General features: G+C 44.8%; 1 protein-coding gene and 1 non-coding gene across 3 annotated transcripts in view; both read left to right on the top strand.

The window, feature by feature from the left end:
• The window catches only part of PDE10A (phosphodiesterase 10A), a 685830-nt gene that overhangs the window by 279590 nt on the left and 389490 nt on the right, over positions 1-16750 (top strand). For both annotated transcript variants that reach the window (XM_032253236.1, XM_032253234.1), the window contains exon 2: positions 11795-11929. In XM_032253236.1, the coding sequence (XP_032109127.1) occupies positions 11881-11929 (49 nt within the window). In that variant the 5' untranslated portion in view covers positions 11795-11880. The remainder of the gene's footprint in view (positions 1-11794; positions 11930-16750) is intronic.
• On the top strand, positions 6664-6770 carry LOC116533503. The gene has a single exon (XR_004261325.1). It is a non-coding gene; the product is annotated as a U6 spliceosomal RNA (small nuclear RNA).

The following is a 16750-nucleotide window of genomic DNA, read 5'->3' on the forward strand; positions in this document are numbered from 1 at the left end:
GGGTCCAGCTACCACCTGTGTGAAGGTCCAGCCACCACCTGTGTGAGGGTCCAGGCACCACCTGTGTGAGGGTCCATCCACCACCTGTATGAGGGTCCAGCCACCACCTGTGTGAGGGCCCATCATAATGGTGGAAACAGAGGTGAAAGCTTAATTCTGCACTTGCATAGCTCTTCTGATTTTCTCAACATGCTTTCGAATCTGTGACCCTCTTCTTATTCTCAAAAGGGCCCTGAAGAGAGCAGGAAGGATTTGCTGACCTCATGTTATAGGCAAAAATTCTGAGACCCTAGGAGATTAGTTGACTTCTACTGTCTTTACCAAATCTGTCATCTGTGGTTCTATGAGTTTAAACAAATTTCCAATTTTTCCTAGTAAGTAAAGGGCAAAGACGCCAGCTGTAAAAGCTGCCCAGTGCAAACCCTGTCTGTGCACACAAATAAGGGTAGTTTCTATGTGGTGGTTCACTGACCAATATTCAGTCCCCTCGTCTTAATTTTGGTGGATTACATGCTACCCAGGTGAGGCCCGTCGTGCACACTGATGTGGCGTAGCCCTGGTTCTGGAAGCACTTACATAACGTGTGACGCACGCTCCTCAGTGAAATCAGCTTTTTATTCTTTCAGCATCTCTCAGAGGAATTTTTATTATCTGGTTAAAATTTGTAGACTGACCCCCCAGGGGAAAAATTTTAAAAATAACCTAACCTTTATCTTATTCCTTGCTTGTTCCCACACCTCTCAAATTGGCTTTAAAATGTTTAAGTATCCAATTCGAGGCAACTAGTCAGAAACAGACCTCCTGTCGTAAACAGAGCTAAAAATGAGATAGTTAAAATTCATGTCCTACCTTACTTCTCTGGAAAAGGCTGGGGGTTATTCATTTCCCTGCTGTTTCTAAAGTACAGAACTGAAGTATAGAATTGGTAGCAGCGATGGCAAAACATGCTCTATTTTGAGCATGGTGAGATGCAGAATTCACACAGCCCGGCAGAAGCTGGGGAGCATGGCAGGCACAAGTTGAAATTCCAGGTTTACTACGGCGTGCCTGTGCCGTCAGGAGCAAATCCCATTACCGGGTGTGACACGCGGGGTCTCATGTGAACGAGGACAAGAAAACCGCACTATTTCTTTGCAGCACAGTCACGTTGTAAATCGAAAGGACTCAGAGATCTTTCTATATTTATGGCAAGCACTCTTCCCAGTCAACTGAGAAAATAAAGGGCCGAGGAAGCAAAGAGGAAACTGGCCAAGGGAGAGACAGCAAATCACCGGGATTGACGAGATCAAAGCTCAGGAATTTGGTTTTGCTCCAGGTGAGAGTTACACGGCTTTGCCTGTCTGGGAGGCTCCCGGCCTCGGGCCTCCAAGTGAGTGCCGCTGTGTGGCTGTGGCCACGGTTCTCAGTGAAATGATCGGCTATGTGTCTATCTCATGCCACAACTAAATTGTGAGTCTGTGGAGATTGGCAGGCGAGGCCTAGGCATTCCCTGAGTTCTGTGAGGCTCAGGCTGCTGGCGTGGTGTGTTCACATTTTGCTTACATTGAATGAAGTGGGATTTCTGTTATATTCAATCCAAACAAAAACCTACTTCAAATTAAGATATATGTATATATCATTAAGATATATTTATATCTTATATATCTATGATATATCTAAGATATATATATGTTCAAATTTATATGTATATATATATATATATGCACTTATATAAATACACACATATGTATGTGCATACACATTTTACTCAAGGATTTATCAGATCAGTAGGATCTCATGTCATTTTACCTGAAAAGGTGAAACGTTCACTCTGATGTTTTGGCAGGCTCCATAGAAGTAGCTACTCCAGACCTCACATACACTTATGTGTCTTTACCAGACTTCACAAGTACAGTAGTCCCCATCCCCCACCTTATCCACAGTTTCACATTCTGTGGCTTCAGTTACCCCTGGTCACCTATGGTGCGAAAATATTAGGGTATTTTGAGAGACATAGAGAACACATTCACATAACTTTTATGGCACTATGTTGTTATAATTGTCCTATTTTGTTATGAGTTCTTGCTGTTAACCTCTTACTACGCCTAATTTATAAATTAAACTGGATCATAGGCAAGTATGTCTAGGAAAAAGCATAGCATATACAGGATTCATTACTATCCATGGTTTCAGGCCTCTGTGGAGTGTCTTGGCACGTATCCCCCGTGGATAAGTATCTTTTCTTACCTGGTATTGTTCTAGTGTGAATATGAGTCTAAATTAACCTTCTAAAACTTGGGCTGTCGTTATAAACACGCGGAGCAGTACTCAGTTAAAGGAGGCAGCCTTCTGTGCTCCACAGGTAATGGTGAAGGCAGCCAAGAAAATGTGTCCTATTTGCTTTATATCACAACACCGGACATGCTTTGCACACAGATTTCCATGAAGTTTATTTAACATTAAGATGAGATTAATCAGGTAGAATTACCTGACATAATTATGTAAATAATTCTGTACCACTTGAAAAATTCGGGAAAAGTACATTTTTGAATAAATATACGAATTTGTGGCTAAGTGTCCATTTAAGAAATTACCTTGGAATCTTTGGCTTTTGAAAATAGTGTAATTCCATGAAATGTATAACGTCTGCACCAATGATTTGTAGCTAGATATGGCAGGACTATAATAAGTAGTTCTCAGAGGAAAAATTTAGCAACTTTAGGAACCTTATCTGTCTTAGCTTCTCTTAATTTCTGTATCAGTATATTTTTTATTTGACTATATATTTTTATGTCATTTAAAACATAACAATCAGTTAATTAAAAGATGGCATGAGACAGGTGATATTTGCACAGGTAGTGAATCTACACGTGGGGACTGAGCACTTCCTGGGTTCAGAGGCATACTGATCTCTCTCAAATGGGAATGAGTGTCTAAGGAGAAATTCGTGAATACCCTTTTTGTTCTGTTTATTTTTCCTACAAAGGAGCGGTTTACCAGAAAAAGCATCTGGATTCGATTGCCTTTTCATTCACTGTAGACCACTGATGGGATCTGGAACCACTTACGGCCTCACAGTCTGTAAGTGGCACTTGAGTATGGACAGGAAATAAGAATGACAAAAAGTGTCCCCTCCACAGTTCTTAGGAAATTCTCCTGGGTCTTTATTCATACCTCAAAATATCCATTTACCTTGAAGCAAATAAGAAGCAATACAGACTTTGCAAGTTAAGTAATGAATTGGATTGGGGGTGGGTCATTCCTTACCAAATACCCAAATCCAATATTTTTTGAAATGTAATTTCGCAGCTTAAGGTTCAGGGGAAGGGATAAAGGCATTAAATAGTAAACACGTCACACTGGAAGTGGCACACAGCCAGGTCAAGAGAACCCTGTGCCACACCCGTGGCCTGGTTTTACTCCCCACACTGCAAGAAAACACATGTTGTCTTTGAACAGCTCAATTTGAATTTGTAAGTCCCTCTTCATACTGATTTGATCTTTTTCTCCACCTAATTCTTTTTTGTATATATAATTTATAATTCATTAATTTTTTTATTGTACTTTAAGTTCTGGGGTACATGTACAGATCTTGCAGGATTGTCGCATAGGTACACACACGCTGTGGTGGTTTGCTGTCTCCATCCCCCTGTCACCTACATCAGGCATTTCTCCCAATGTTGTCCCTCCCCAACCTCCCCACCCCCTGCTGCCCCTCCCCTACCCCCCACCCCACAACAGACCCCAGTGTGTGACCTTTGCCTCCCTGTGCCCATGTGTTCTCATTGTTCAACACTCGCCTATGAGTGAGAACATGCAGTGTTTGGTTTTCTGTTCTTATGTCAGTTTGCTGAGAATGATGGTTTCCAGATTTATCCATGAACCTACGAAGGACACGAACTCATCCTTTTTTATGGTTGCATAGTATTCTATGTCCACCTAACTCTTTAACCCAGTGTTTTACTGTTCTGGGTGACATTCGTAACGTCTGACACTATCTACACATAACTTTCTATATGTCCTCAAGATTCTTTCATATTTAAAGTGACTTCCAAATCCATGAACATTGCAGACACCCTCTTGGACACAGTCAATGTGTCCTCCTTAGACCCTCAGGACCTCTGAGTTGAAAACCATACCCCATATATGGCCTGGCCAGAGCCACATAGAGTAGAGACCACCTTCCATTTTTGGAGACTGGTCTTTGTCTGTTCATCCTAAACTTGTCTGAGAGAACCCTCCTCCTAGTAATCACATCACCTTGGCTCCTACCAGACCAAAACACCTAAAATGCCTGGCCATGCCTTCTCGCATAAGCATAAGTGCTTATCCAGGCATCATTCCAGGAGGCTTCTCAGGGTGGTAGATTGATGGGTGTGAATTTCAGCCAACAGGTGTTCACATGTCAGCCAGAAGTTTAAAAATACCTACCTCAAGGGACACTTGATGATGTAAGATTTGATCTTAGAATTTCAGACAGGGTATTCTCGGTGTCAATTTTTATTCTTTAGGTTTTCAAGCGGGACAGCCATGCACAGTTGCTGGTTGTACTCTATGTAAGAGGCAAATAGGGCTGACGTGCAGCCCATTCCTCTCTCAGCAAACCCTGTGCTGGCCTGGGGTTGCTTCTGCCTTTCCATAACTTGTACATCTGCATTTTTATAAACTATCAATGACCCTGATCACAGGACGTGCTACAATTCAGAAAAGCAGAGAAAAGTATAGATAAACCCCCAAAATACCTCAAAGTAAGACATGACCATTAAAACAAATAAACAGTACGGAAATACTTAGAACAAAATACAGGAACATGCTCTCTCCGCCTGTCTCACACACACCCACTTCCAAGCCTCTTATTTCTGCTGTTTCAGAAATTCACTGTCTTTTTCCTGTATAATATATCACTATTTTGTGATAATTACTTTGTCTCTTTAGATGTTGTCTATTGAGTGTCTGTTATGCAACAGGGAATCAAATTCTCGTGGCAGTCCCTCTTCATCCTCACGCTTTGCACACCCTTGTGGACTCTGTGTGCAGTGGTCATGATTATTGGCTAAAGCTGTGACATTTGTCATTTGGTCCCTGCAAATATTTCTCAAGCCTGAGCCAAATAGAGTACTTGGATTCCATTTTTCTCTCTTGTACAACATGTCTTTTCCCTGTAATTAATATTAGTCTTGTTTCTTCAGGTGCTGCGTTTTTTAGTTATACCTAATTTTTTCCACATGGTCTCACAGATCTGTCCAAGAACTGACAACAGTTTCCAACTGTATTCCAAACGTGTTTCAAAGCATTCTATCAGCTCCAGGACCTTTCACCTGGAGCATCTCTCTCACCATCTGCCCAGGCTACACACTGCTGTGCTGGGACCTCCTGTCACTCTCCTTCTGGAAATTTCCTTTGCTGCATCCGGTATCTCACACTTCCCCTTTGTTGAGACTAGATTGAAATGTATGCCATGATGACATTTTCAGTGAGTGCAGAATTCCAGGTGAAAATCATGTTTCGTTTGGATTCCTGTCGCTTTGTTACACTGTGTCCTAGTGCCCAACAATGCTGTTGAGAAATAGAACGCCATTCTCCTTCCCGTTCCTTCCTGCTGGCTGCTTCCCCTCTCTGGGCACTCTTGGGTTCTGTGCTGCATCCCTGCCGATAATGAGCTTCATAGGGGCATTCCTTGGCCAGTCTCCTTCCATCCATTGCCCCAGCGTGTGCTATGCCACTGAACATGAGACTCCTGGACTTTAGCCCTAGGTGATTTTCCTGTGTTACTTCTTTAATAATTTCTTTTCCTTGGTTGCTTTCTTTCTGCACTGAATTAATCCTCGAGTTTTCTTATTTTTTTTTTCCATCCTTTTGCTGTTTTTGTTCTATTTTCTGAGAAATTTCTTCAATTTTATTCTTCCAACTATTGGTTTTTACAATTTGTAGTATTCCATTTTCAATTTCTGAAACCCCTATATTGTTCTTCACTTCCTTCTTTTATAACATTCTTTTTTTTTTTAACTGTCAATGCAATATCTTTTCTTTTCCCTCTGAGAATATTATAGTTCTAAGAACTTTTTTTCCTCCCTGTATGGTTTCTTTCCAAGTTTCCTTTTACTGTTTATTATTTTAGCCTCCGTCATTCTTGTTGCAGACTTTCCTTGGTTATCTCATTATCCTTAGCCATTCTTTCCTATGTAAGAGCAAGACACTAAAATGCAGATTGGAAGCTCTGGTGAGGGGTGGAGGGCTGCTGGCACATGTTGCCTGGTGAGCTTGATATAGGGTGATTGCATGAGGGGATGACTTCCTACACTTCAATAACTGCAGATATTTCCTTTGGTACAGTTCCACTTCTCCAGAAAATGCTCTCCTATGTCTCGTCTGGGGGAAAAGGTGGGGGTTCGACTACATGCCCAAAGCATGCATGCTAGGAACAGGACAAGGAAGGGAGGTGGGGGCAATCCATGGGGGAGTGGAGCGCTTCACAGTTTGATATGTTGACTCTCATTGCGTCCTGTTCCATCTAGACCCTCATGCGTTCACTACACACAGTGCGTCTGAGTCCAGAGTCCCTCTGGTTTAGTTTCTCCAAGGCATAAACCCTTTCTTTCTTCTGGGGATTTGGGACAGTGTGTTATAAACAAAATTTATTTTCATCTATTTATGGTAATGCATTTTTCCAAGGATTTTCTTTTAGTGCTTGCTCTAGCGGCACACTTACTAAAATTGGAACTATGTAAAGAAGATTAAAAAGGACTCCGCACAAGGATGACATGCAAATTCATGAAGTGTGACACATTTTAAAAAATAACTTGAAATGGACCACTATGCGACTCCTAGAAGAAAACATAGTAAAAAATCATCATGACATTCAATTTGGGAATGATTTCTTGGATATGATGTCAAAAGTACAGGCAACAAAAGAAAACTGATAAGATGGATTTTATCGAAATTAAAAGCTTTTGTGCATCAAAGACACAATCGACAGAGTGAGAAGGTAACCCATAGAATGGAAGAAAATATTTATGAATCATATAACTGATAAGGGATTATTATCCAGGTGATGTAAAGAATTCCTACAACTCAACAACCACAAAAAATCCCAGACATCCTGATTCAGCATGGGCAAAGGACTTGAGTAGACATTTCTCCAAAGAAGATATACAGATGGCCAGCAAGCACATGAGTCAGTACTCGGCATCCACAGTCATTACCACTCCCCACCCATAAGGATGGCTGTGGTTGAAACAAACCAATAAATAAAAGTCAGACAACAATGAGAGTTGGCGAGGATGTGGAAAAGCTGGAACCCTTGTGCGTCGCTGGTGGGAATGTAAAGCAGTGCAACCATTGCAGGAAACAGTTGCTAATTCCTCAAAATAGTAAACATAGAATTACTGACTAATCCAGCAATTCCACTTCTGGATATATACTGAAAAGAAGCCAGGTGCGGTGGCTCACACCTGTAATCCCAGCACTTTGGAAGGCTGAGGCGGGGATCCACTCCCAAGGTCAGGAGTTCAAGATCAGACTGGCCAACATGGTGAAACCCCATCTCTACAAAAAAAAAAAATACAAAAAATAGCTGAGTGTGGTGGCGGATGCCTGTAATCCCAGCTACTCAGGAGGCTGAGGCAGGAGAATTGTTTGAACCCAGAAGGTGGAGGTTGCAGTGAGCCAAGATTGTGCCATTGCACTCCAGTCCGGGCAACAGAGTGAGACTCCATCTCAAAAAAAAAAAAGAAGAAATGAAGGCAGGGATTCAAAATTATATTTGTATACTTTTTTTTTTTTTTGAGATGAAGTGTCCCTCTGTCGCCCAGACTGGAGTGCAATGGTGCAATCTCGGCTAACTGCAACCTCCACCTCCCAGGTTCAAACAATTCTGTCTCAGCCTCCCAAAGTAGCTGGGATTACAGCTGCACACCACCTTGCTTGGCTAATTTTTGTAGCAGAGACAGGGTTTCACATATTGGTCAGGCTGGTCTCAAACTCCTGACCTCAGGTAATCCACCTGCTTTGGCCTCCCACAGTGCTGGGATTACAGGCGTGAGCCACTGCGCCCAGCCTGTACACACTTTGGTAGCACCATTATCACAATAGCCTAAAGGTAGAAGTGAGTCAAGTGTCCCTCAGTGGAGGAGTGGATGAACAGATTGTAGTGTCCCCATACAATGAAATATTACTAAGCCTTAAAAAGGAAGACAATTCTGACACACACTACAACATGGATAAATCTTGAGAACATTGTGCTAAATGAAATAAACCAGTTCCAAAAAAACAAATACTGTGTGATTCCACTTACATGAGGCACCTAAAGAAGTTAATTGCATAGAAAGAGAAAGTAGAATAATGGTTTTCAGGAAATGAGGGAGAGAGAAATGAGAAATTGCTATTTAATGGGGACACGGTTTCCATTTTACAAGATGAAAAGTGTTCTGGAGAGGGCTGGTGGCGACGGATGAGCAATGTGAAGGTACTTAACGCCACAGAACTGAGCACTCTAAAATGGTTACGATGATGAATTTTATGCATCTTCTTACCATGATTTTAAAAGTAATTTTCTTTAAAAATCAAGAATAGTCATTTAAAAAAAAAGATTTTGGCTGACAGACATTTCATTTCATTTAGACGCTCAGAGCCATCCTGAGTTCCTCCTCTTCCTTGCTTTTCTTTATGACAGAATTCTCTTGATCCAGACCTATGATCCCTTTTTCCTAAATGCAGGGGAAAACAAAGGTCGTCATTCTTCTTCAGGGCTTCACACTCTTAATCCTTCATCCGAATGTTGTCATCAGTCTGCTCTTCTCAAATGGGCTCATTTCTCCAGTATTCCATTGGAACTGCTCCCAAGTCACCGATGATGCTGATCTTCAATTCCAATCTCTTTTTCTCAGAACTAGTCCTTTAACGCATGCTTACAACAAATGATCCCATGGCCCCTGCCTTCCTGTTAGGAGATACAGTGTGCAGTCAGTTTCGGATCCTTCACTTTAGTCCCACTTCCTGGGAGGCCCAGGCAGCTTGTTTTAATCCTGAAGTGACCTCAATGCAGGGCCCTGCTGTGTGCATGAGCACATTAGAAAAGAAAAGAGTGGAAGACGCTGTAAAGGAATCATATTGTGAGTTTCATAAGCAAATCAATTATGAGTCAGTAATTTATGAATTTTGTGGAGACTCGGAGCCCAGGTCTCCATGTCTCAGCACCTGGAAGGCCTCTCACTCCAGGAGCAGAGAACTCTGTAGCTGGCGGTCGGGTTCGAGCCCCGGCACCTGGGCATCATCTGGTCTGCAAGGCAGAACCTGCTCTTAGGTTTGGCAGTGTTATGAGGTCTTTCTGTCAGAACAGCTTCATTCTAATTGTTTATCCTCAGCATGTAGGAGGGACTTCAGTGCAGGAGATGGAGGGGCAGCTTCCGTGGGCAAGACTCCTGCATTTACTATTACATGGAGCTCCCTGGCAGGGTATAGATAAGAAGACTGTCTGGTAGGACAGAACAAAGCTGAGGAGAAAGTAATATGCAGCAGTAACTTGTGTGATGCCACAGGAGAGGACACACAGATGGGAAATTAGGGTCTAACCCATGCCTTCTGGCCACGGTGCCTGGAAGAGGAACTTTCCCCTACTGTGGAGTGATTGAGGGTCCTCTGCTTTCTATGCAGTAGGTGACATGCTGTCTTCTTTCCTGGACTAACCCACCTGATCCATCGTCCACACCTCTGGCCCCTCACACACTGAGAGTCTGTGTGTGTACATGTGTGTTCATGTGTGTGCATGTGTACATGCGTGTGCATGGGTGTGTGTCTCTCTTCTCCTCTCCCTCCTCCTTTTCCCCTTCATTCCCTTGGAATCTATTACTTCCCTACAGGTTCCTTCAGGGGAACATGGTCTTTTTGCTGACCCAAAACACAGCATTCCTGGAATCTGCTGAATGGTCGATTTGGGGAAAATAAAAAATCTAAATACAACATTGGCTCGAATTTATACGATGCTCAGCTGACGCACACACCACTTCTGTTGGCTGATTTTTGAGTGTGTGGGCAGCATATGGTTCTAGGACTAATGTTTTTCTCTTACTGCTAAACATTTTTAAATCCTGATTTTCATCTGTATAAAAATATGATTGCTTATCCCAGACCTGTGTGTCACCTGTATGTCCCTAAGCCTTGCCAGCTGCTGAGAGTGAATGAGGGTGCAGGTCCATCTGGCACACAGCCCACGTGAGCACGAGCAGCTGGCTGCACCTGCTCACTGAGCCCTGTTGCACTGCAGCCTTCCTCGGGGATCCACAGGAGGCCGTCCCTGCAGGCTGAGCCAACACTCCACCCTCGTGGCCTTGGGCTTCTGCCCAGGCACTCCTGCCCTGCCCTGTAAGCCCGGAGCTCTTGGTTCACACGGGGTCTGTCTGCTCCTCGGGCTTTGTGGAGAGGAAGGGGAGCAACTGACTGAGAGGGGTTCTACTTGCCCTGGGCTGGGGTAGGGGGTGTGCCCCAGTGCTGCAGCCCCAGAGCAAGCATCACTCCCAGGTTCAACATATACTTCTGCCACTGTGGGCTGGGACCTGGTCACAACCGGCCACCGCTTTGTCCACAGAACAAAGTCGTGGCCAGTTGAGACTCTGGGGCTGCAGCCACTGGCCGCACAGACTCCTGTTTCTTTAGGGCATGGATTCATGGCTTTTTATCCCTTTTGCAATTCGGTTCCTGTCTCCCCGACTGAAACTCACTCCTTGGCACCTCCAGGCTCTACCCCTGGGACACTCCTGTGGCTGGGCTGTGAACGGGGCTGCTGTGTCTGGATTCAAGTATGGGGATCCTCTCCCCTGGCTGCCGCAGCCCTGCCCCTGGGGTTGCCACACCACCTACCAACCTTGAATTGATTTTGATCGGCAGCTGAGTTTCCATCTCTGTCTAGTCCTTTTATTTTGGAAAGAAAATTTAGCTTGGTGTTTTAGGTTCAAAAATCATTTGAATGTACTGAAATGTGACAGAAATGTACATGATCAGACTCACAGGACTGGAAGCCTGGAGGTTCAGAAATGGCAAGCCCACGACTCCCCTCCCTGGCTCTCCCCAGAGAGGGCAGGAATGGCTAAGGCATGGCACCCCCTCTACAGGCTTCCAGCTGGTCAGAGGTGGCCTACAATCGGAAATCCTGACTGGCCATGCATAGCTTGGTTCTGTGCACAAGGCATGTACACTGAGCTGCCCAGTGATATTCAGGAGTTTCCAAATGCCATATGCATTAGGGGCCCCCTGGCATTTGGCTGGTTTTGGTTTCTGTTTCCACATAACTCTAATTACTCAGAGCGTTGTGGTGATAATAGTTTCATGGACACTTTGATGTATTAGAGCTTATACAGGTGCTCTCCCTCTACCTGGACAGTTTACGCATCAATCACACCTCAGTAAGGCAGGCTTGAAGTATTTTGTAATGCATGGCAGGCATTTCAATCCAAAATACTTATGACATCAAAAATCTTCCTCAGCAATAAAGCATTCAAATAGCTATACATAGGACTTAGAAATTATTTGTAATTGATTGTCATATAATCTTTCATTTCAAACTTCTGTGACCTCAGCTTTCTTCTGTTAGTTATGTGTAAAAATAGAGATACAGAGTCCATCCTGATGACAATGCCTTCTGAGCCCTGAACCATCCGTCATGGTGCCAGAGCACCCAACATGAAGGGCCAATGAGAGCCCCAGGCACTTACCTCTGAATTACCCATCCAAGATGAAGTTTTCCGAAGAGCCCCGCTCCCAGCTATAAGGGTGTATTTAGTAGAACTTACTGCTAACGTCCTATCCCTGTTGTTCTCTCCAGCCAGCCGCCTTCCCTTCAGGCTTAAAGGTGGGAGCAAAGGACCCGCTTTGTTGGCTTTGAGGAGTGGGACAGACCCCCGGGCGCAGATGAGCGATGACCCAGCAGAAGGCACCCTGGACCCCTGCAGTGCGCCAGGTAAAAAGGAACCCTGCTCTGCCATTCAGCCTCCCCTGGGAATAGTCTGCCCCTCCCTGGCATTCTCTTTTGGCTCTTAGCTGGGACCTCACTGGCAAAGCGGCTGAGAAAATTGCCTGTGATTAGGAAAGACACGGGTATTTTTGATGTTAGATTAGAGCCCAGGAATATAGACATGGTTTTTAGTGATTTTTCTAAGCACTTTGTATGTTTTTTCCCCTTTTATTTTTTGAAGTTATGTTGGGTATTTTCTTGATTAATATAGCAGCCAACGTAGTAATTTAACATCACAATGAAGAATAACACCCTTACTCACAAGGAAGGGCACTTTCAATGAGAAAATAATTTACATTATTTTTATCTGATGACTTTTATTGGTAAACAAAGAAGGCAGCAAAAAGTTCCTGATTTATTTTAAAAAGTTATGAAATGAGATTACCGAAACTTTGAAAGCAAAGTTTCTAAAATACCAAAGGAAAAGTGCTTTTCCCTGTTTCTAATGTAGAGAACGTGATGGCCCTCTTTAAAAGTGACCGGTTTGCATATTTAGGTGTCTCCATAACAGGAAGGCATTGTAATATCTTAGTTGTCTGTTTTTATATGTTCACAAAAACCAAAAGGATTTTGCCCTTGGCCAGTGGAGGACTCTATTTAGCTGAGAGCACTACACAAGGGGTGAGGTGGGTTCATTCTTCCACAAATATGATTTAGCCCTTGCTCTGTGTTGTCCTGCCAATCCAATTCGGACCAAGGCAGAGTCCTTGTGTTCAGGGGCTCATATTGTCCTCGAGGAAGAAGCACTCAGGAAGCAAACACCTGCTGTAGCTTCAGAGCGTGGCCAGTGCTGTGTGGGCCTTGAGCAGGAGTGGCATCTTTCAGGGTGGCGGTGCCGGCAGAAACAGAAGCCTGCATGTCAAGATTGGGGTGAGCGTTCAGCGGAAAGGGGAGCAGGCGTCCAGTCAATGAGGCAGGTCTGAGCTGCTATGTTCAGGGCTGAGCAAAACGCTGCGTTGGCCTGAATGCAGCCAGCAAGGAGAGAGCAGAGGTGAGGCGGCCACAGGGATTGGAAGGGACCGGGTCGTACCGTCCTTGGAGGCCACAGGTCTTCATCTTCCAGTGCTGGGTAAACTTTGCAAAATTTGAAGCAAAAGAGTGAAACGATGTGACAGGTAGTTTTCAAAGACCAGTCTCCTGTGAAAGGACCCTCGCCGGAGAGCGAGGCTGGGGGCAGAGAGGGCCTGAAGGAAGGAGCCAGGGTGGCGGCTGGCAGAGGGAGAGCCGCGACCTGCGGGTGGAGAGCGGGCGTGCAGGTGGATTGGATGGGAAGGACGCATTCCCGGGTTTGTTTCATTTTGCCTCGTGTTTTTGCCCTGGGCCTGTCTGTTCTGATGGGGAGGAGTAGGGACGATGCAGGCCTGCGAAGCGCCCAGAACCGTGTTTGGAACGCGATGAGAGCGCAGAGCCTGATAAAGAGGCGTCCAAAGCACCCGAGCCAGCGCGAAACCCACGGTTGTGGTGCGGAGGGCGCTGGCGGGAGCCCGGGTGCAGATGTGGGTCCCGGGAGGGCGCGCAGCCTGTCGGCGGGTCCTCTTGGAGGAGGTCGGCTTGCTGGGCAGCGTCAGGGAGCGGGCACAGTGAGGCTGGGAGCGGGGCGAGCCCGGTGTGACGGCCAGAGAGCAAGCCGGGAAACCTCTCCAGGAGCCGTGAGCCGCCGTGAGAGCGCTGGACGGTCGGCAGGTGGGACAGGTGGACTCCGCGGGGGCTGGGCAGTGCAGCGTGGCCCGCGGCGGGCGCGTGGCAGCCCAGATCCCAGCGCCATCGGGGCGAGGGCAGGAGCGGAGCCCGCACGTGCAAACAAGTCTTCCAGGAGGTTCTGTTTTAAAGAACAGAGGAGTGGAAGGATAGCTGGCAGGGAGGCAGAAGTCAAGAGGGTTGGTTTGTATGGATTTTTTTAAAAATACGGGGTGGGGCATATGGGTTGAGTCCCCCCAGGCACACAGGGTGGTAGTCTGACAGCGCAGGAGACGCTCTCATCTGCAGAAGTTTAAAGAGCAAACCCAGCACCTCAGTGTTCAGCCTTGATCACAGGGAAGGGTTGCTAAGCTCTGGGTTCAAGAGGCCCTAAAGGAAAAGAGCACCCAGGAAACTGCAGACACACACACACACACAGACACAATCACACACACACACTGTCACACACTCTCACACACACAATTTCCCATACACACTCACACACACTCATACACACACACTGTCTCTCACACACACATGCTCACATGTACACAAACATGCTCACACACTCACACAACACAGGCTTGCACACACAGTGTCTCACACACACACAGATTCCCCCCCCACGGTTTCCCACACATACACGTACACACATACACACACAAACACACACCATCTTTCATACACACACGCTCACATGTACACAAACACATGCTCACACACACACCACATTCTCACACACACGCACACACACTGTCACACAGTCTCTCACACACTCACACACATGCTCACCTACACTTACACGTACACTCACACATGCTCATATGTATACAAACCCATGCTCACACACACACATACACACACTGTCACACACTCTTACAATCACACTCACACACACATGCCCTCACACAGTGCAAGTGTGTGCAATTCCAGGGTGAAAACCAATGAAAATGTCCTTATTCAATTGGTACCCACCGGACATGTGTGGCTGCCATGGTTAAGTTAGTCAAAATTCAATGAAATTAAAAACTCGAGTTTTCAACACCTTGGGGTGAGGCCTCTGAGGGATAGAGATGCTGGCTTCTCAGAGGTGGAAGAGGGAAGCAGGTCTTCTGAGTGCCCCTGAGTGAGCTCCAAGCCCTGCTCTGTGCAGGGACCTGAACTAGAGTCTGAGCAGCCCCCAGCCCTTGGTTCTGAGCAGAGGAGAAGTCCAAGCTGCCCCTCCACACCTTGGGGCGGGATCAGGGTGGGGCTAGGGGAGCCGCAGCAGCTGGACTCTGGCTCAAGAGCCAGGTACCAAAACTTGGAGTCTGATCAGGACCCTGTTAGCACCATTCCAGCTACTTCGAGGGTCAAATAGGGTTTTCAGGGCTTCCTCCAGGAATTTCCTTAATTTTTAGACTGTGTCTATGGGGAAATAGTCTCTGTTTTAAGCAATTGACTTAAAACCAAACTTTTGAATTACAATTTTTGTATGCCAACGTTGTCAGATAGGCTTACTGGGTGAACATTGTCTAAAAGCTTAAGCAAATTCAAAATCACTTATTGCTTCTTTCATAACACAGGATTGTACCTGCTTTTGTTCATGGAATGCTGACAGGGATGGCCTTGGGATTAAGGCTAAGAAGCGTGTTCCTTTTTTAAAAGTCTTTTGAAAAATCTGCTTCTCCTTGAATGAAACCATGTAAATCTGTTACTCATAAGCCTTTTTCTCCCTAAAGTCTGGATGCTAAATTAAAACAAAATTTAATGTCACCTAATATTGGTTCACAAAGGATCCTTTTATCAAGTAATGAAAACTAAGTACTCTGCAAGTGTCCTTTTTCATCTTGGCTACTTGGAAGCGCCTAGCAAAATGTACTGATTTACTCACAGACTGTGAAAACTTAATGAGGAGAAAATGTTAACACTGAAGCGGTGGGGTGTCAATAAGATAGGGCTGGCAGGCCGGGGAGGAAGGGACAGTGACTTTGACTTTGGTTCAATTCTTATCCTTAGCTATGTAGGATCAGAAATTGTACTTTATTGATTAACCTCAATATTATGTATTCTTCAGAACACAAATTGATTGACTTACAATGGCAATAATCTCTTTCTTGCCACGGGAATGTTCCTGTCCATGACTCATGGAAACCTGTGTCCTGATACTGAGATATCTAGGAAGCTAGAACAGTCATCATCAGAAATTGGCTTAGTGAACACAGGATTAAGACAAAGGGAAATTATTACCTTGAAGGACATCTTATCCACACCACAGTAACATCACTGAAATATTCATGTTACCCCATTGAGAAGAAATTTCTGGTGACTTGCTTTTGCCTCTCAGACCATCTTTTTCCTGTTCTGCAAAGCCAAGTGCTCCAGGAAAGTGCATTTCCGGCACCGGCTTCCCCATGCCAGCACTCCCTCTGTCACTGGGCCCTTCTCAGAAAGCACACATTTTCTTTACCCCCAAGTTGTCAGACATGCATGTCACTGTCCCCACTAACCACTCACAACAGGAACCATGGCAGCTTAGAATTTGGGAAAATCCATTTTTCCTTCTCTCTTATACACCTGTTATTATTATAAGCAATCTTAGTTCTTTTTGGAGGGGAGGGAAAGTTACATTTTGAAGGCAAATTTTAAAATTCCCAATGGTTGCTTTATTGAATAGCACACAGGTGACTGTAATATTTTTAAATTCATGGCATCTTTTTAAAAAATAAGACTCATACTTTGCCTTTTATCAAAATTATCTTTTATCTAGTTATCATAGCCATAAAAAATCAAAAGACTTATAACCAAAAGCTATGTATGAATAACTTTCCAGCTGCAGCTCAATTTATTGCCAGTTACACTTGACATAGCACAATTCTGTTACAATAAATTATATGAATAACCTTTGGAATTCCTGGAATTTGCCTTCCCAGTGCAGTAAGTGTTGTGTGAAGACCTGCTCCACATCAGGCACCGAGTCAGGTGCTAGGAGGGGCTTACTGAAGTCTAAAACACTATCACTGGCTTCAAAGGTTGTATCTTAGAAAGCTGTGCAAAAACTCCTGAGCCCCACATCCCCTGCGTACTGTCTTGGTAGTCACCAGTGGGATC

The sequence above is a fragment of the Sapajus apella genome, unplaced genomic scaffold (genome assembly GCF_009761245.1).
Source record: "Sapajus apella isolate SASKATOON/1434 unplaced genomic scaffold, GSC_monkey_1.0 scaffold82, whole genome shotgun sequence".
NCBI classification, from domain to species: Eukaryota; Metazoa; Chordata; class Mammalia; order Primates; family Cebidae; genus Sapajus; species Sapajus apella.